General features: G+C 38.0%; 1 protein-coding gene across 2 annotated transcripts in view; it reads right to left on the bottom strand.

Annotated features, from left to right (window-relative positions):
* CHSY3 (chondroitin sulfate synthase 3) overlaps nt 1–16,302 on the bottom strand; it is a 282,976-nt gene extending 266,674 nt beyond the window's left edge. For both annotated transcript variants that reach the window (XM_001160577.6, XM_054684568.2), the window contains exons 1-2: nt 14,060–16,302; nt 11,325–11,608 (exon numbers count right to left, since the gene is read on the bottom strand). In XM_001160577.6, coding sequence (XP_001160577.3) covers nt 11,325–11,608; nt 14,060–14,861 — 1,086 coding nt within the window. In that variant the 5' untranslated portion in view covers nt 14,862–16,302. The remainder of the gene's footprint in view (nt 1–11,324; nt 11,609–14,059) is intronic.
* Nucleotides 16,303–21,215: the final 4,913 nt, after the last annotated feature.

Raw genomic sequence — 21,215 nt, 5'->3', positions numbered from 1 at the left:
GTACATTTCAACATAACTAAGAGTAAATCTTGAATGTTCTCTTCAGAAAAAAATGTCAAATATTTGAGGTGATGAATAGGTTAATTAGCTTGATTTAATCACTCCACACTGTATAAAAAATCATTATACCACTTTTTACCTTATACATACATATACAACTATAACTTGTTAATATATAATAAGAATAAAAATGTTTTATTATAGTTATACAAATCAGTGTCATTGACAGAATGCCAACTGATATGGTTTGGCTGTGTTCCCACCCAAATCTCATATTGAATTGTAGCTCCTATAATTCCCACGTGTTGTGGAAGGGACCCGGGGGAGATAACTGAATCATGGGGGCCGTTTCCCTCATACTGTTCTCATGGTAGTGAATAAGTCTCACAAGATCTGATGGTTTTACATGGGGAAACCCCTTTCACTTGGTTCTCATTCTCTCTCTTGCCTGCTGCTATGTAAGATGTGCCTTTCGCCTTCCGCCATGATTGTGAGGCCTCCCCAGCCGCGTGGAACTGTGAGTCCATTAAACCTCTTTTTCTTTATAATTTACCCAGTCTCATGTATCTCTCTATCAGCAGTGTGAGAAAAGACTAATACACCAACTATGTCCACTGAGTGCAATTGATTAGTTGACAACACCTTATAGATATTAACAGTTTTCCTACCTTTGCATCTATTTGCACATTTATCCCAGCATTCTCTAATACTGATATGTGTAACTGTCTTTGGGTTCTTCTCTGAACAGTTGGTAGCATTATTTCTTTATTAATTGATGAAATAAATAAGACCTTCAATGTGTATATTTTTGCAAGAATCATGATTTTACCTTCTAAAAAAATATATTAGCAGAATAAATTTTTTTTTTTTAAAAAAAAAGAGAATCACTGATCTACAATGTATGATCTAAACCTTTGAACATTACATAAAAGGCCTTTCACAATTGGATTCTAACTACAGCTTTTGGGCCTCACATCTCCCGCCTGTACATATGCTGGAACCAAACACATTATCCAGTGTACTATTCTTCCATCTTTGCCTGCCCATGCATCCCCACTCCCCTGGCATTGCCCCTATGTGTTACTTCCAGTTTGGAGGAGGCATTTTCCTGCTCTCCTCGGGCATTTCTTCCCTTAAACTCCTGTGTATCCTGTACTTTCCGCCATCATAGCAGTCACCTATAGCAGTGGGCTCAAAACTATTTGTTGAGAGTGATGGCATAGAATCAAAATTACCCATTTAAGCTTTTAAAAAATCTAAAAAGTTATTATTTAATCACACATGTAGTTCTGATACCTTTGTCCATCAGAGATCAAATTATTTAAGTCAATGTTAAAGCAATCGAGCCAATGTAGACATTCCACTCTTAAGAACTCTCTTATTACGTATTACTGAGATGTAATAAATAAACACAACTATAAACCTTAAGCCTTCTACAGTAAAAACATATCTTTATGAGAATGTTTTAAAATCCACCTTGGATATTTTTTAAGAAAAGGGTAATTAATATATGAACCATGAAAATCAGATCGTGAGAAAACATAGAGTTGTCAGTGATGGCTTAAAGTCCAATGATTAGTTCTTTGGAACAGACGAATAACAGGCCAGACAAGAACAGAAATGCAGAAGTGTTCATTACTCTCCTGTGATTCCCCAAAAGGAAAACAAAGCAAAACTAACTTTTAACAAATAGTTAGTTTGATTAAAATAGACTTGATATTTGAATATGGAAAATTGATAAAACAAATTTACACAGTGGTTGAAACCCTGAAGCCAAATTAGGGTCACCTGAGAAGTTTTAAACACTATCCATGCTGCAGGCCTCACCTGTAAGAGATTTTGACATAACGGATGAAGGGTGGGGTCCAGCATCAGAATTTTTTCAAAGTCCATTGAAAATTCTATTGCACTGTCAGGAACCACTCTGAATGAACACCTTCCCTATTACAGCAAAGCCCACCATACAAAAAGAAATAGCAATGAAAACCTATCCAATCAACATTATCCCACTCCCATGAGGGGAACAAATAATATAAACATTATAAGCTGGAAAATAGTAATAATAGTTAACCTTTATGCAGAGTTTATTGTGTGGCAAGCATTATTCTAAGGGCTTCTAATACACTGACCTTTTTATGCCTCACAACAGCTCTGTGAAGTTGGCACTATTTCATGCCTTTCTGCTTCTGCAAAAATAGCTAGTAGTTGTAGAATGCTTAACACTGTGAGACATTACTCTGAATGCTGCTATTTGCATTGACTCGTTTAATCTTCATAACAGCTCTAGTGAGTAAGCACTGTTATTACAACAGGCTCTCTGTTGTAATAACATCCACATCCAAAGATATGGAAGGCCTATTGTTCTACACCATTTTATATAAGGAACTTTAGCATCCATAGATTTTAGTATCCATGGGGGTCTTAGAAACAATGCACCTCAGATATGAGGGCTGACCCATTGTAGACAGATGAGGAAACTAAGGCACAGAGAGGTTAAATAACTTGTGTAAGGCCACACAGCTAGTGAATGGCAAAACTAGAGTAAGAAGCCAGGTAATCTAGTGCTAAACTTAAAATACAAAATCCTAGTTATTTGTGTGATTCAACAGGCATAAAATATATTAATATACAAGAAAATTACTAAAAATGTCTTTATTTTTCTCCTCTTCAAGGGATAGATATATAAACAAAAGAAGAGGCTTACTTAAGAAAACTCAAATAAGAATAATTTGGTCCTAGTTCTTAGAGAGGTACCAAAGTTGGACCCAACTAGAGATATTTCATGACCTACAATGAAAAAAAAACAATTTAGAAGGATGTCAGAGATGAGAAACCCAACTCTATATTAGATTTGAAACCAAGAGATCAGTAGGAAGCCTGACTCCTCCTTCTTATGCACTCCATGAAGACAAGGAAGGCATGTGTGTTGTTTACTGCTGATAAAAACTGCTCAATAAATACATTTGAGCAAATAAAATCATTTAGCTACATAAGATGTGAAATGACTGAATTCTAAGGCAGAACATTTTCAATTTATTTTAACACCATATTTTTTCATATTTTATGAGATACTCACGTATATTAAATATCCTTACTTCATATAACATTATTTCTGTACAATAGGTTATCAGATTATTAAAATACAGTTTTAATTAAAATGCCGATTTTTCCATTTTTTAATTTTTACATGAAAGTTTTACCTTAAAATTAAATTATTATTATAAAAGCAGACCTTTTAAATAATCATCTCAGTAGCTAGGTGACCACATTTCTAACCCAAGCTGTTTAGAATTCTCTGAACCTCTTCTGTGCTCCGCGGTTTGGGGGGCCATCCTGTCCTTACCTAGTTGGTTTCCTCCATTTGTGGTTGGTATATTTAATGTCTGCCCTCCTCTTGATTAGCAAAGCATAACTATAGATCTGCCGTTAATCAACAATACAATAGCCACACTCTGGGTTCTCACCAGAGAATATGCATATCTCAAACTTGCTGTTGGGCAACCTCATATAAAACATTTGAGTGAGACATAACATCCTTGAAGGGCTCTTTGAAGAGTATGCTAAATTTTAAAACAAAATCAAGCAAGGAACCAAATAATAGTACACTATGACCATAACTGTATTATCTCTAAGTTGAATTTCTTTTGTAGAATTGCCCTTTTGAGTTGTAGCCCTGGCTTCTATTGAGAGAATTATTAAGGAACATCCAAATTAAACCATGCTACTCTATTTATAAAAGTGGTGCTAAGGATGTGATCTGCTACATCCCTCACAACTTCCTTCTGTTCTCTGGGGGAGATTTCTCAGGTCTCAGTATCAAAAGAAGTTAGAGTTCTCTTTCATGCCAGGAAAACAGGAACCCAACATGTATTTTTATGGTTTTATCATATTTTCTGCATACTTTTCTCTTATTTCTTCACATTTTAATTGTATTTTACTATAAAGTATCTATATTAATATTACACATATTAATTTCTTTAAACCACCACTTTTTGAGACACAGAAACTCTACAAATAAACAAATAGCTTTGCAATAAAAAATAATGAAACTGAAAGAGATAATGACATGTTCAGATACCACTGACTGTGAAGAATGATTAGCATAGCTTTCAAAATTACAAAGGTTGAGTAAAACTTTTTAAATTTCAAAAAATTAATAAATGCATTTTGTTCATCTGTTACTTCAAAAATTGTGCCTGCTTATTTTTTAAACACATTATTTTGATTCAGTTAATTTAGAAACGTGTTATACACTTTCTAAGACAGAGTATCTTTAAACACAGATCACGACTAAAACCGATTTATATGTAGTTAAGCCTCAACTAGAATGTTGTTTAATGGTTAGGACAGTATTTAAGAGAACATTAGAATTGTGAAGAACTGCAACTCCTCAATTTTTCAGTTTACTTAGGCTTTTTTGTGGTTCAATAATATCAGATAATGACTCATGTAACTCAGCTGATTTTGTTTCTAATTTCAATGAATTTTTTTAACTGAAATGCCTGATTAACAGCTATACCTGGTGCAAAAATAACATGCTATAATAAAAATTAAATGCAATATAGTTATATAGTAGAATATATTTCTCTGTAATTTCAGCATAATTCACTAAATAGAAAAGAGACTAAAATAAATGTTTCCCAAAACATAGCTTTTTGGAGACTAAAACAAAGAAAGGGAAAGTAGGAAACTGACCTGGAATTATTTCAGGAAATTAGAATGTTTGTGATCAATTAAAGAGAAAGAATATTCAAAGTTTTTAAATTAATATGAGTATTTTTGTTATCACAGAGCTTATTTCGAATTGCCTGTAGGCATCTTCCAAACTTAACATTTTTCATAATTGTAGTAAATCATCTTCTTGGAAAGCATAAATTGTCACAATTTAGGTGATAAGACATCAGTTAGTGATAAAAATGAACTATCTAAGCCTACAACGCTTACCATATCATGCTTCTCCATCAACTCAGAATGCAATTTTATTTTGTATAATGAAGAAAACAGTGTGGAAGAAAAGAAGTTTTACAAAATCGATGCATGATGATTTCATCTGACAAGTGGGATGGGAGTGGGAAGAGTAGGTGTGAGAAGCTTACTGCTTTTAGTAAAGTTAAAAACTAAATTGTGACTGAATCAGACCAAGAAAAGATTTTGAAAGACTGAATTTTAAATCAAAATCCCTGTCTTATACTTTTTCATATATATGAATATACTTTGGGGGCATAAACATGTTCATGATTGAGTAAAATCAACATTAGAAAAGAGGGAAATTTGGCTGGGCGCGGTGGCTTACGCCTGTAATCCCAGCACCTTGGGAGGCCAAGGCAGGCAGATCACCTGAGGTCGGGAGTTCGAGGCCATCCTGACCAACATGGAGAAACCCCATCTCTACTAAAAAAAATACAAAGTTAGCTGGGTGTGGTGGTGCATGTCTGTAATCCCAGCTACTCGGGAGGTTGAGACAGGAGAATCACTTGAACCTGGGAGGGGGAGGTTGCAGTGAGCCAAGATTGCACCATTGCACTCCAGCCTGGACGACAAGAGTGAAACTCTGTGTCAAAAAAAAGGGAAATTTATATGGAATAGGAAGCTAAGAAGGATGTGCAGCAGCCCTATAAGAATAACACAGATATTTTAACCTTAAAAATATGTTATTAAGAACTTATTGATAGTTCAGTTTCATGTGGTACAGCTTTCTGATATTACTTACAAGCTCAGGAAAACACTTCCAGAACGTATCCTTTTGTGAAATAATGTAATTTCCTAGGGTGTTTACAGACTTTAAGAAACTAAGATTGAACATAAAACATTCTAGTGTAAAATTATCACTTTAAGGAGTCTAATGAAAATCTAGTTAGTCTTATGAAATAATTTTTAAAACTACAGATAAATATTTTTACCAACATAGAACTCTACTGTCTTTGAAATAACATTTAATTGAATGAAATAGATATCTTCTTTGGCTCTATTTTACTGCAAACATTAAAATGATAAATACAAACTATTCTTAAACTGACTCTTAGAAGAAATGCAAAACTCCTTCAAAGGGAGAAGAACAATAATCAGAATTAAAATTATTTTATGAATTGAATATAAGTGATCTTGTTAAAAACAAAATCAAAAAACAAAACTTTCAGTTCTGCTAATACACAAAATGAACATGAATGTATAAATAATTTTTAACAGTGAGAATATTTTTGTTATTTACTAAAAACATATCTATAATAAAATGTAACTATGTTATATGATATACAATTTTAATGGCCAAATTTGTAACATATTAACTCTTCCATAAATTAAAGTATTTTAAATATGCCTCTCAGTCTCACTGGAAAATCACTTCATTTTCTACAGAATATTATCATGAAACTTGCAATATGTGCATTATCTAGTTCAAAAGATCAAAACTTTTATGCCTGTGTAAGCCAGGCAGGGAAAATAAACGTGAAAGAAGAGTCTTACAAATAATAAGAGGACATGAAGGGAACTGTAGATTGCCTGCCTCTGCTAAAGGTGTCAAAAAACAAAAACAAAAGCAAAAAACCTTAAAATACTCTATGTGCCAAACAATGTTTAAGAGCCATATGCAGCCTCCCAAACTGCCAGATTGCAGCTCTAGAAAAGCAGTAGCCAAGATAGAGCTCAACCAAAAGTGTGATCTTTGCCAACAGGAGAGGCCAATAAATTCTAACACTTGCAGAGTGAATAGAATAGAATGCATGCTTCATTCAGTTAGTAATCTTTGCTTATAAAGTTTGAGGTATAACCCATGAAGTCTGTTGGTTATTAACATCTGCCATATGGCCTTAAAACAAGATGCCTCAATCCTAAGTGGGAAAGGGAGAATCTCAATTTAGACTCTCCAATGATCACAGGCACACAAAGAACCAGTCTGTATAAGGCTCACCCTCAACCAAAGGCCTCTTTATTCTGAACAGGTCAGACCATGCTGGAGCCCTAACTGTGATCTACTGTGGTCTGGGTGCACATCCAGTGATCTTTTAAGATATCTGGATTGGCCTATATGAGCACATTAATTTACTAGGAACCTGGTGAAAAGCAGTACATATCAAAATACATTTGAAATTTATTTTATCTATCACCAAGCAGAAGGAAATAGAAAAAGTGAGCAGAGAAGACAGAGAAAAAGAGCAAGAGACCAACAAGCAAGACATATTTCCCCAGACCACCTGGGCCTTATTGTGAGAAAGGCCAGAAGCTGCAGATCATTACCTCAAAGACCTGAGGTACACCAGGAGGAGGTTCCCACTGCCTTGAGAGACAAGCCCCTGGGTGTTCATGAGTTGACTGGAGAATGAGATACTACTCACTTCCTTCCCTACTGAAGATGCCAGAGAAACTCAAAAAAGGGGGCCATTGTTCTGGCAATTAATTTAGAAATCTATACTGTAATTTTTTTCCTTATGTAGATCTGTTTGGGATTCTTTATATATGTATATGAAATAATAACTTGTTAAGTAGTATTTTCCACACAACATCCTCAAATTCAGTTATATATATCTTATACATATTAGGTGCAAAGACTGAAACAGATACTTGTAATGCATTTTTAAAACAGGTGTCCATATTTCATAGTAAGTTTTTTTTGTGTTGTTGTTTGTTTGTTTGTTTGAGACGTAGTCTTGCTGTCTCCCAGACTGGAGTGCAGTGGGCTATCTTGGCTCACTGCAAGCTCTGCCTCCCGGGTTCACGCCATTCTCCTGCCTCAGCCTCCCAAGTAGCTGGGACTACAGGCGCCCGCCACCACGCCTGGCTAATTTTTTGTATTTTTAGTAGAGACGGGGTTTCACCATGTTAGCCAGGATGGTCTCGATCTCCTGACCTAGTGATCCGCCCGCGTCAGCCTCCCAAAGTGCTGGGATTACAGGCATGAGCCACCGCACCCAGCCCATAGTAAGTTTTACTAATACTGAATTCCTCATATTTCTAAAATACTGCAACATACTGCTTTCTTATTCTTTGCCAAAAAAAGCTTAACTCTCTGAGAATTTATTTTTTATTTTGACCCTTTTGATGTAAATGAATCACCCATCCATTACTAATGATTATTAAGTGAAATATATGAATCCATGTTGTATAATATAGTACGTGATATCTATAACATTAGAACAATAAAAACTAACATCTATTGAAAATTTACTATGTGACAGACACTACATTAAGGGCTTTACATGGATTATTTCACCTAATCTTTCCTGAAATGTATGAGATAAACACTCTTAAAATCTCCACTTTCAGTTGAATTACACAAGACTTAAAGAAGTAACTTGCAAAAGACAATTAAACTAGTAAGTGTTAGGATGGTGGCTCAAACCCCAGTTCAAATCCCGCTATTACCTTTCTCTCTCTTTCTCTTTTACAACATATTTTTAATAGTATATACAAACACAGAGAAAGTCATTTCAGTTTAGCAGTTAAGAATACTAGAAGCTTCAATCCTGGATTTTTAAAAAATATAACTTATATTCAAGGAAACTATACAATTATATATTTTATTTAATAATTATTTCAATTCTCTTTTTATAAGATCTGTAAGCACGTTCACCATTTTTAAAAGATGACATTCTATCATGAACACTTCATCTATTCAAACTTAAAAATCATGAACATGCCACCTTAACAGGACTCTCAACTCTGAAAGAACTTTTGTTAGGAGGATAAACCAAAAAAAAAAAAAAATCCTAAAATTTTTGAAAGGCATAGATAAAAGAAATTTTAAAATTTACCAAAATTCTATCGCAGATAGTGCTTTTAAAAGAACTATGGGAAAAAAGTAATGATCAATTTCATAGCTTTTTTAATGAGCAGATGTAAAATCTCACCTTTACTGAGAATGCCAACCTGGAGTAGAATAGACCAATCTTTCTATATAATATGAACAGTATCATATATGGACACCATTTCCACTAACATAAAATCCAAATTAGAAAGTGAAGTATGGGATCTGTGAATGTTATACCCAGTTTAGCTGTGCCCCAAGTTACGTACTTAGGTGTCTCATGAAACATAGAACACAATCTAGTATTAAAATTTAGATATAATCTCTTTGTATATGTATCTTTACTAGTTTTGCTAACAATGCTTTTTCACATATCTCTTGGTAATAAAATTTACCATCATTTCTCTATATAAGACTTTTGAGATTTTTTATTAGAATTAAATCAATGCCTCCCTTAAATAAATACTGTTTAAATAGCTCCTTTAATGACTGAAATCCCAATACAAAGTAAATTCTATATAATAACTTAGCAAAACATAAAGTCAACAGTACTTATCTAGAAAATATTTTATAATGCTAGGAAAACATGTTCAGACAATTAGTTTAGTTTTATACGGATTCATAAGTCAGTGATGGTCAAGTGTCAGTCTAAATTCAAATGTATTACGAAAAGTTATGGAAAATGTTATATTCACCAGGTTACAGCCTGTAAGACTTGGAATCTCTTTTGTTTGCTCTTACATCAGTTAATAAAAGGATCTAAGATTGCACTTATTCTAATAGACAGGGTGCACATCTATAATATAACTTCTCTTCACTTTAACCAGAACAAAGGCCTATATTATAAATAAAATATTAAATCAATTTTTGAGCTCCCAATTTTTGTGCATATCTTACTGTCTTGAACATGAATGAATGGAATGCTAGGTGAAGACTAGGCCTTCATAGCAGAATCAATGAGAACTTGAAAAGAGGAACACCTAAACACTATCTTGGTTAAAATTTTATATATTATGTTAAGGTAATAAAGTATCCTATAAAACACAATAATTTCCCATCTATATTGTTAACTACAGGTGAGATTTTTTTACTTATCCACACAAATATTTTTTTACTTATCCATGCAAAGTAAATACCTGCAAAACAATAACAGTATGTAAACAAAATCAACTGAATGTGTTCTCTGTATTGAATATTTTTGTCTTTTACTTTGTTTTATAACAAAGGAAGAAATATTTTATTGAGTTTATTCTAGATTACCTGTCTCTAAACTGTAATGTTTTTACATAAATTTTTATCCTAAAGGGTAGTTGTAGGATAGTTTTTACAAATTACCATTTTATTATCAAAAGAAATCAGCAACATAATCATTTCAAATTTTCATGCCTATTTCAAATGACTGACTAATAAATTTCACTTTCTGTAATGTATAAAATATGTCCCCAAAGTATAAATACCACAAAGTATGAAAGAGAAAGCAAAATTAACTATAGTGAGACTACACTTACAATACAAAAAAAAAACAAATGAAACTGTGTATTTGGTGACTTCACAGGGAACGTATTTTCATAAAATGTTTCTTCTATACTAAGTGACATGAAAAATTTGAAAACATAAGCAAAGGAGTTAAGATATAATTTACAAAGCTGTGCACTCCGTAGCTAAAATAATACTAAATTCCAACTACTTGAAAACCAAACTATACTAAAAACAATACATTATTTTAACGTTAAATAAATTTTTACTTAAATTATCTTTTAGGAAATCTATTTTAAATAAAATGTTATTACATTTCAAAATCAATTTCTGAAGAAAAAATCTCTAAGTATTTCATAAAAATGATCACAGCAATAAATAAATAGCTAAGATTATTTAAATAATGGTTCCTTTTCAGAAAATAGCATAAGAATAGACATAAACAAATTTTAGGGAACCTGTCAAAAATACTAAGCAGCTACTGCACACCATTTAAACTTCTGCTTTTTTCCAGACAACTCATTCCTTTTGTATGCCTAAGGAAATACAGTGATTGGAATTTTGTGAATACATCTACCATAAATGATACACTATTAGTTTACTTTTCTGATACTTTTAAAAATATGTTAAATTTCCACTGGAAAATATCCAAAGAAACTTCAGATTTTAACCATTTAAAAACAAAGAGATGCCATTACGCACCTAACCAAAATAAAATAAAATAAAATAAAAAGGCACAGTACCAAATGCTAAAGGCTACAGCTAAAGAGAAGAGTAAAATTAAACCTCTTGTTAGAAAAGGGAAATAGATTCACATGTATATAAGCACCAATAAATCAAGCAGGGGAGGATATAAGCATCTTCCAGAGATGTGGCCATAAGTATAGGCCACTGCTTAAAGTTAAGGGGCATGCTAATAACAAAGTCTCAGACAGGCCTGACACCTAATGAGAAAGTTATCTCCCACTCTTGTATCCCTTAAGGGCTGCTACTATCACTTTCAAGTAAATACAAAGATACAGAGAGAATGAATAGAATCGCTGCCCTAGATTATAAAATGGCATGTATATGTACTATGTGAACATTTTCATCACAGCTCCATGCTTACCTCGTAAGACCAGACACACTGAGTCCCACCAAAACGGCGAACACATCTTCCTACTTCCACATCCTCGTGAGTCGTGTACATTTCTCTAAGGCATTCACCAATATGTGGCACCATCCTCCTGAGAACTTCTCGGCTAAAGATCATGCCAGGTCCTCCCATACAGAAGTTTTCCCCAGGCTCCAGTCCCAGCTTTCCAAGCTCTTCAATATTCCCCAGGCCAGTCTGTCCCAGGTAGAGAGGCTTACTGCTGTTTAGCGATCTAAGAAACTCTTCTAATTTATCACCTACAAAAAGAAAGGCAACAATTACTATGTCCCCTTATTTCATAATCACTTATCATGTACAAGGTAAGGGACAGAACTTTCAACATTGTGCTTAAAATCCTCAGTCTTACACAACTGAAAAGAAGAAAAAGCCTCTTCCAATACTCTATTATTTTTAAAAGACTAATTCATAGTTATTAATTTAAACATATTAAAATTGTACCAGCTTCTGGTTAAGGTCACTGAAAAACCTTAACAGCTCTGACAATCATCAATTTTCTGTAAAAAGTGAAATAATGACAAGGAAAGTAAAGACAGGTTTCTTAGTACATTTGAAGTAACAAAAAGTTCCCAGGAATATAAAATAATGTTAAATACTGGTATTTAGCATTGTTTTGGCTGACTCTTAATACCTAATAATTATTTTTACTCATAATTGGTTTAGTTCAGTGTTTTGCCATTAACTAAACTTCAGTCATATACAACCCACACAGTTTTGGAGGATGTTTGATTCAAACCTGTCTTGAAATTTAATTTGGGAAGGCACCTTTTTAGAAAAAAAAGTTTGTCAAAAATTAGTGTAATTGGTTTCACTTGCAGTTTGTTAAGTTCAGAAAAAACGTTTAAAAATAAAATTTTGCAGCTAAAACAGTTGAGAAGCACTTGGTATTCTAAGTGATACACTGGAATAAGTAGAGAGTCACCTTCTTCATATTCCCAGTCAGCATCTTTACTACCATTTTTGATGAGCACAGCATCTGCAGTCATTATCTTGATCCCATGCCTTGCCCCGTGTATCTCAATGAGTTTCAGCTATTATTGGGTTCTTAATTCAAAACACATTTCATTCTTAATAGAAATTGAAATAATATGTCATTTTAATGTTCTGAAGGACAATCTTTCGAAGTATTAAAACAAATGAAAGAAGTAGGTGCTGTTAATGCATTTTATAAATTCCCTGCAAAATGTGGCAAACTTCTGCCAGGAAACCTTTGTAATTTTGAGATATCCAAGGCAAGGAACTTAAAGTAGAGGAAGCTTTCTTCTTTGAGTCAATCCTAAATACCACTGTTAAAAATGTAATGAGACCATTCTTTATTTTTATATCCAATTATCAGTATTTTCTATTCCAACCTGCTCTAGAGTGACTTCCCTCCTTCCAATCCAAAGCCAAGAAATCTCTAGTTATTATGATTACACTAATTCCTTGTGCCAAAATGCAACAGTTTGGGTTTATTGTTTGGCTTTTTGTTCGTTTTTCTTTCATTATGTGAAAAGTACTATCCGAATCAGGAGGAAGCAATGAGGCTACGAGTAGAAAGGCATAAAATAAGGAAGGGCTGCCCCCCTTTGACCGGGAAGCAAGGAAATGTGGAAAGCACAGAGAAACCTCATTCGGTACAACCCTGTTGCTTCCCTTGCGTTGCTCCCCATCTCAGCAACTGGCTGGACTGGAAAGATTCACTTCTCTGACCTAAAGAACTTTGATCCGCTGAGTTTAGAAATTCTCTGTCCAGAGCCGCCCACATTCCGGGGAAAAGACCGCGCCTCTTTTAAACTGACAAAAAAAGTTTTTTCTTGCTGTGGCTGCCTGTGGTTCTGGGAAGGACTTCCAGCCTCTGCTTATCACCGCGGCCATCAAAATGCACTGGAAAGGAACCAATACTAGTGTGTGCTAGTACAGTCTGCTGTTCCCAGGGGTCTGGCTTATTAGCGGGTGCTTTCCTCTTTTCCCCCACCACCAATTCCTTACAACATGCCCATCCTCTCAGGGTTTTATTGAGGTGTGGCGGGGGGATGGGGGACGGCTTGGTGCTGAACTGTAGTGGTTGGAAGGAGCAGCGCGCTGGCACGGTGGGGATGGCCAAGGACTCCCAGTATGTGGAGAGTTGAGCCAAAGGGAAGGGAACACACAGGAAAGGGTCCGGGACAGCGAAGACGATTCCTCAATCTGAGCAGTTCCAAAAGTGCGCTAGATCCAGTTTAAACAAAAGAGCAAGATCCAAAGCCAGAACACTGGATCTCCAGACTAGTTGTAGCTAGCATCCTCCGTCTTCCCTTCCTGCACCAAAGACCACGCCCCTCTGGACCGATTGGGGAAACTACCATCAGCAGGGGCTTTCAGAGGAGGGCAGAGTGGGAATGGCCTTTGGTTTAGCTCTAAGGTTCCTTTTCTAACCTCTCCGACAAGGTAAAGACTAAGGGACAAGCGCGAGGCGGCACCGAAAACAGCAAGTGAGGAAGGCGAATAAAGCCAGGCAGGTGTGAGGAGGGTCCAGATTGCAGAAGACGAGGAACGGGCTACGAATTGTGGGCGGATGCAAGGGGTGGGGAGGGCGGGCCAGGGCCTGTGGGAGCCCGAAGCACGTGCTGGCAGAGAAGCAGCGGAGGGGCTGGGCAGGGGCTAGGACCGGTTACAGAGAAAGGAGTCGGGGAGACTGGCAGGCTGGAAAGCCGGCGCAGGGAGGTCACCTTTGATGTAGACATCGTCGTCGGCGCGCATGAACCACTCATACTTGTCCAGGTAGTTGTCGTGCATGTACTTGATCATCATGAAGGACTTTTTCTGGGGAGGATAGGAGTCGTCCACACCCGGTAGCGCGATGACAGGCAGGGGTGGCGGGGGCTGGCCGGCGTTGGGGGGCTGCTGGCTGGAAAAGAACTCCACGCGGCCCGGGATGAAACGCGCCCAGGTCCGCTGCGCGGCCAGCGCGCGGCTGCCCAGGTACTTCTGCGCGGTCATCACCCCCACGTACAGGAAGTCCCGGGGTCGGGCGCTCGGGGCGGCAGCGCCCCCGTCCCCGCTGCCGTTGTGGCTACTCCCCGGCCGGCCGTCTCTCCGCTGCCCAGCCGCGCCCCCGTCCTCCTCCTCGGGTTCCCCCTCGGCCGCTGGAGCACCGGGAAGCCCCGTCGCGCCCTCAGGCTCGCGTCCTCGCCGCCGCTGCTGCAGCGGAGGTGGCTGCTGCCAGGGGCTGCTTCGAAAACTGGTGATCCCGGGTGCTGCCTCGGGCAGCGGTGGCCCCTGGAGATCCTGGCGCGCGGGGGGCGGCGACTGCTCCTGCCGTGGTCGGGACTGGGGCTGGGGGAGCGGCTGCTGAGCGCCGGCGCGGGGGCCAGCAGCAGAGCGACCGTAGTAGGAGCAGAGGCTGGAGCCGCGTCTCTTCCTCTCGCTCAGCTCCGCCACCCTGGGGGCGATGAGCCAGGACGCGGCGGTGAAGCCCAGCACCAGCCCTAATGCCACGCTCATCCACGGGCGGCGAGAGCGCACAGCCATCGCGGCTGTCCCGAGCGCGGACGCTCGCTGGGCTGTCGCGGCGCGGCACGCGGTTTCCCCGGCTCACACCCGCCCCTCCTCCGCCTTTGCGCCCCCAGCCGCGGCCGCAGCCGGCCGCCTAGGCGCCGACACCGGCTGGAGGTCGAAGCGCCGCGGACGCCTCGACTGCCGCGGGCTGCAGCTGCCTGCCGGGCTCCCGCTCAGCTCTGGGCCGGGGCTCCGAGCAAGGGTCGAGAGTGAAACTTCTCCCGGCGGCGGCGGTGGCGGCAGCAGCGGCAGCGAGAGGAGCTGCAGGAGGAGGAGGAGGAGCAGCGGCGGCGGCAACGCGTCCGCTCCTAGGCTGCCACCCTGTCAGTGGCGCGCCTGGGCCCTCCCTCCTCCCTCCTTCCCGAGCCCCCGCCCTCACTCCCGCCTCCCGCTCCCCCCGCCGCCGGGCTCCGAGCTGGCCCGGAGGAGGAGCCGCAGGCGGCACCGCTGCCAGCCGGAGAGAAGCGCGGGCCGCGGTATTTCCCCGTCACCCGCCCTTGGACGCCCCCCGTCCGCGCCTCAGTCCAGAGCCGGCCTCCTCTCCGGAAGGAAACGATCCCTGTCGGGCCGCCTCCGGCTTGCAGCGCCGACGCCCCCTCTTCCCTCCTCCCCCAGCTCTTGCTCTTCGTCCCATTTCCCGTCCCGTCCCGCCCCTCCGCTGGCCTCCCGACACTCGTGTCTGGGGGCTCTACTGGCCTCCTCCCGGCGCCTAGCCTCCGCTGACCTCATCGGCGGAGCTCGGGTCCGGGAGCCCCCAGCAAGTTCGTTGCTGTCCCTCCGGGTTCTCCTCCCCCGGCCCACAGCCGGGTACGTCCTGGCGTGACCCTTACCACTCTGCCCCGCCCCAGGTCCGCCAGGGCGCCACTCTTCGCGTTTTCCGTCCTTTCCACGTTGTTCTTGCCGCTGCCACTCCGCGCCTTCTCTCTCTAGTCGGTCACTTGTCAGGAAACCAAACGTCCCATCCCAGCACCTCTCCTCTCAGCCTAACTTCTCTCCTACCTGCATCCTCCACCAGCTCTCCTCAGTCCTTCACAGAAGCACCATTGTCGTTAGGGTCTCTCCTAAGAAAATCTCTGAGGGATTGGAAATACTTATCCTGAAAGGCTAAGGGAGTTGGTGGTGTGTGGGGGTTCAATCCCCAAAGAACGTAAAAATCCCATGTCCTCCACCTGTTGAGTTGGAAAATGTGGGGCTGCCTAATGGTCTCCCCCTCGGCTCTCCTGATGATACCTGTTCAAGAAATGAGAACTATGGTCTATTTTCAGTCTTGGTAGAAGATTGGCTCAGTGGGACTGGCAAATAGTGGAGAAATGGGCACACATTCACAGGGCCAATACCCTGAAGATCCAAACGAAAGAAATTCTTACCCCCACAAAATAAGTGAACTTAATCAAAAAATAAAATGGAGGATATGATTTTTATTCTTGCCTATGAACCGTTTTATTTTCTAAGGCAAAGACAGGAAAATTTTACCTCTCCAATGAGGGAGGAAAATTGTCCAGCAACAGAATCTCAAAAAAAGTTAAGCTGTATTGGCCAAAATCATTGTACCTTAGTTACGTTAGGAAGAAATTACCTGAAGGTATATGATTTTTGAAGAAGGGAGCATTAACAAATTTCTGTCTAAAGGTTGTGCATAAAGCTATAGTCTGGGGTGCATTTGGCATCCCAAGTACTTCCTTCTCTTCAAATTTCAGTCTTCTGTTTTAGACATCAAACGCAAAGGGATGGTATTGAATGGCATTAGACATAATGGCTCGATCCAGCGAGGTGCTGGCAGCGTCCCTGGAACACTAGGCCTGCCTGGAGCCTTTGGAGGAATGGTTCTTTCCACACCGGTCACTGGCTGTGCATGAGCACGTCTGACTAAATGTTTCATCTGCTGGACAATGAAGCTCCTTTTCCATGTCTAGGTTTTGCCCAGAGACACTTGGGAATACAGATTACTGGACTCTCTCAAAGTTAAATTTTAGTTAGAATACAAAGCTAGTCAAACAGGCCCCTTCTGATTTTTAAATCGTCAAAGGCATTTTAAAATTTCTAGAATAGTACTATTCAATAGAACTTTCGCTATAATGGAAATTTTTTTTTATTTGTGCTGATAAGACAGTTAGTAGCCACATAAAATTATGGAGCATTGAAAGGTGACTAGTGTGATTGAAGAAATGAATTTTCATTTTATTTAATTTTAATTACTTTTTATTTAAATAGCCCCATGTGGCTAGGGGTAAGTTACCATGTAGGACAGCACATTTACAGAGGATTTCCTATTGCATATGGTCAACAGTAAAGGACAAATAAGTCCACCTACACACCAGTACCCTCTCCCCTGCAGTATTCAACTGGGCTTTATGGTAATGGATGCCATTCATATTGTTGATCTACAAAATCATTAATTCTCGTTGGGCATAAATAACCCATTCATCAACTGTTTGGAATATTTGGAGAGGAAGTTAATTTCATTCACTTATTCAACAAGTGTATATTAGAGATTAAACATTAGACAAGGTGGAAGGCTCTGGACATGGAGATGTCAACAAACTATTCAGTGCTTCCCATCATGAAGCTTATAGTGCATTGAAGAAGACACATTAAACATCACACTAGGAAATGAATTACAATGGTGATAAATGATATGAATAGAAATACAGAGTACTCAGAATATTTATAAGAGCATCTAATTTAGTCTGGGAGTCAGGGAAGCCACTAGAAAAGATTCAGATAAAATGAAATCATTGAAGTGATATTACATATGAGACAAGTGACCTTGGGCAAGTTGTGAAAATTCTAAGTTTTTGATTTCTCATCTGTAAATTCATTTCTGTGAGGCTTTATTAATATACTATATGAAGTGCTTAACATAATGTTTAGTTCATTGTAAACACTTGGGAAATGTTCTCATTTTCTAATCCCTTCCCTTATGCTAAAACGTCTCTTTCATGGTATCTATCATCTCATTTTTATTACATTTCATCTTTTCATTTATTTAACAGATACTTATTTAGTATGTACTGTGAGGCAGACACTATCACTGAGAAAAAAAAGTAGACAAAACAAAGTCCTGACTTCATGGGACTTGTATTCTAAGAGGAGATTACACACACACATACACACACACACACACATGCATGTGTGTATATGAAGTATTTTTACATATAAAGAAATATCTGTAATATGTCGGTGTAAGTGTTTATTTAAAAAAAAGAGAAGGATAGTGAGTGTATTATGTGTTGGGTGAGGCCACTTAAAACTGATGCGTCAGGAAAGTTCTTTCTGATACTTTTAGCAGAAAACAGAAAAAAGTGAGGAAACTAATCCTGAAGATATCTGAAATAATACTTTTCAAGGAGAAGGAGTAGCTAACACAAGTCTTTGACACAGACATGGCATATTGAGACGCAGCAGAGGCCAAAGTAGATTGGAAAAAGGAGGAAGCGGATGACTTGTTGATAATTTAGGTCAGTGCTGAATAGAATTATAATGTGAACCACAACTGCAAGACATATAATTTAATTTTTTTCTAGAAGCCTCATTTAAAAACAGGTGAAATTGATTTTCATACTTTTTATTCAACTTAATATATCCAAAATAGCGGGAGATATTTTACATCCTTTTTATTAGTACTAATTTTTCAAAACCATTGTGTGCTCATCACTTACAGCACATCTGAATTCAAACTAGCCACATTTCCAATGTTCAATAGACACAAGTGGCTAGGGACTACCATATTGGACAGTGCATATATAGATCCTTGCAGACATTCATAAAGACTTTGGCTTTTATTCCGAGTGACAATGAAGCTGTTGTGTAGAGTAGTGATCTGGTTTTTATTTATTGTTTACAAAGATCATTCTAGCTCCTATGGGGAGAAAATAAACTGCAGTGGGACAAGGGTAGAATTAGAGAAAACATTTAAATCTTTATTGAAGTGACCTCATCACTTGAGAATAGAAGGGAAAAAACAAGCCTCTTTTTTTTTTCTTCCTGCACAGCGTCTGCCCCTTTCCTTATTTGTAATAAGTAGAAGCTTTTGGAAAAGATTTTTATATAAATTTAATTTTATATGTATTCAGATTCCTGTTATTTGTGGGTGTTATTTGTGGGCGTTTCCCAAAGTCAGTGAAGTAATTTTCTCATCTCACTTTAGTTCTGAAGATACATGACTTTTAGAGGAGGTAATTTTCTGGGAAATCTCTATCAAGAACTCACTTTTTTATTTTCAAAACATTAAGTAATAAGTTATAGGAATAATTTTTAAAAATTTCAATTGGATGTAAGGGTTGTTGAGGAGGAAATTTTCATGGAACTAACATTGAAGAAAAATAAACATAATTGCATACCAAAATATAATAAAAATCTATATACTGTGTTAGAGGAAAGAATACACAAATACAGGTAATTCTATAATAATAACTCTGGAAAAAATGTCTAATATAGTTGCTGTTCTTATCTAAGCAAGAATGTGCCAATAAGTATACTTGTGAACCATCTCATAAAATCTCTGTGAAGCACCTCTATAGTGGATTTTGAGAAAAAAGCAATAATAAAATCCTTCTAAAATTATAATAGTTTACAAAGAAAATTACAAAACTGATTTTCTGTCTTTCCTAAACCCTTTAACAATTTCAAATATGTCCATATTAGACTACAGTAACATATGAATTATTTGCCACCTTCTCTGAGCTGTAGCTACTGGAACATAAGGTATCATCTGGATTCACAGTGAAGACAGATTTCTTCTTGTAGAGATTGTGTTCCTGTGGCTTTGGAAAGACTTTAATGTCAACCACCCCAAGACAAAGTCTGCTATACTTAGCAGAGAGTCTTTGAGCAAACTGCTCTAATGGGACTACATTAGATATTAAAACTAATTGGAAAAGGTTACTAATAACTTTAAAATCACAGAAAAGGCGCAAGTGACTTTAAAGGGTGGAATCATTCTTTGATCATTTATGAAAGTAAAAGGTCAATATATACATGAATGTTCAGTTTATGCTTCTGTTACAAGGTATAATCAAGATTAGGCTTGTACTGACACTTTGAATCAGGATTTTACTAAGCTATTTTGAATGTTATCATTTTTTCTTGACAGATCAAGGCTGAGTTAATTTCATTTGTGTGAAGCAACTGTGGCATCTAGTGGTTAATAATCATAATGGTAATTCAGTTTGTTCCTAAGGGATAAATTGTGTTAACAAAATATTTTTGATATTGCCAAGGAGTATTATAATCAGAGGGACATAATAAGATAACAATTTGATTCTATTTTTATTTTCTCAGAAATCAGCATGAGAAGATGATCAAAATTCATATATTGAAACATGAAAAGGTAAATTATTTATGGCATATCATAAAACTATGTAAGTTTCAGAGCCTGGTATTAATCTACATTTAATCACCATGAAAATGTTCCAGTAAATTTTTTTACACTGAGCAGATTTGATGCTACCAAAGGTTTATTAATCAAGAATTACTTTTTAGGTATGATAATGCTATTGTAGCCTTGTTTTTTTATACAAAGAGTCCTTATTTTCTGAAATACATACTGAAATGTTTATAGATAAACTGGTATGATATCTGGGATTTAAATATATGGGATGGAGGGAGGTGCTAAATGGATGTAGATGTGAATAGGGTCTGATTGGCCAGGTATTGATTACTATTAGGGTAGGTAATTATCTTCAGATAAATTTGGATCTCTATAATAAAAAGTTTTTTTAAAAATACTTCATTTGTTTAAGGTCAGAACATACTCTTCATTTATTTTCTATAGATTTACCTAACCAAGAGATGGTCCACTTGTTTAAACAATCAGTGAGAAGATCAATTGAGGAGGAAAGAATGAAACTCCTCCTGTCACTTAGGAAAGGGTCAAAAAGCAATCAATTGAAATAAAACCATCCACTTCTTCCAGCCCCTCTTGGCCCCATGACAGTCTGAGACATAAGCAAAATACTCGGTCAAGCTTTTACAAAGAAAAAGGGACTATTTACACCTGATAATTTTTTCGTAAGTAGTAATAGTCTATGATTAGGTAATGGGCTGCAAAATCTCAAGTTCCTAATCACTAACCTGAATTTATGCTAAAAAAAAAAGATTTTTATTTTTAATTGCCTCCGTTCACTACTTTCCTAAAATATGAATAATCTCCAATTCAATATTTCCTATCTCAGAAAACTTAAAATAACATGCATGTGCCACCTTCTTTCTGTTGCTTTAATTGTCAATCCCTGTTAATTATTGGTTTCCTTTCCTGTCCCATAGATCTGTGCTGTTCAGTAGAGATATAATATTATCCACATATGTAATTTAAAATTTTTTTAGTAG

This window comes from Pan troglodytes, chromosome 4 (assembly GCF_028858775.2).
Source record: "Pan troglodytes isolate AG18354 chromosome 4, NHGRI_mPanTro3-v2.0_pri, whole genome shotgun sequence".
Taxonomy (NCBI): Eukaryota; Metazoa; Chordata; class Mammalia; order Primates; family Hominidae; genus Pan; species Pan troglodytes.
The sequence above is the reverse complement of the archived record's forward strand: the minus strand, read 5'-3'. Positions and strand labels throughout refer to the sequence as shown.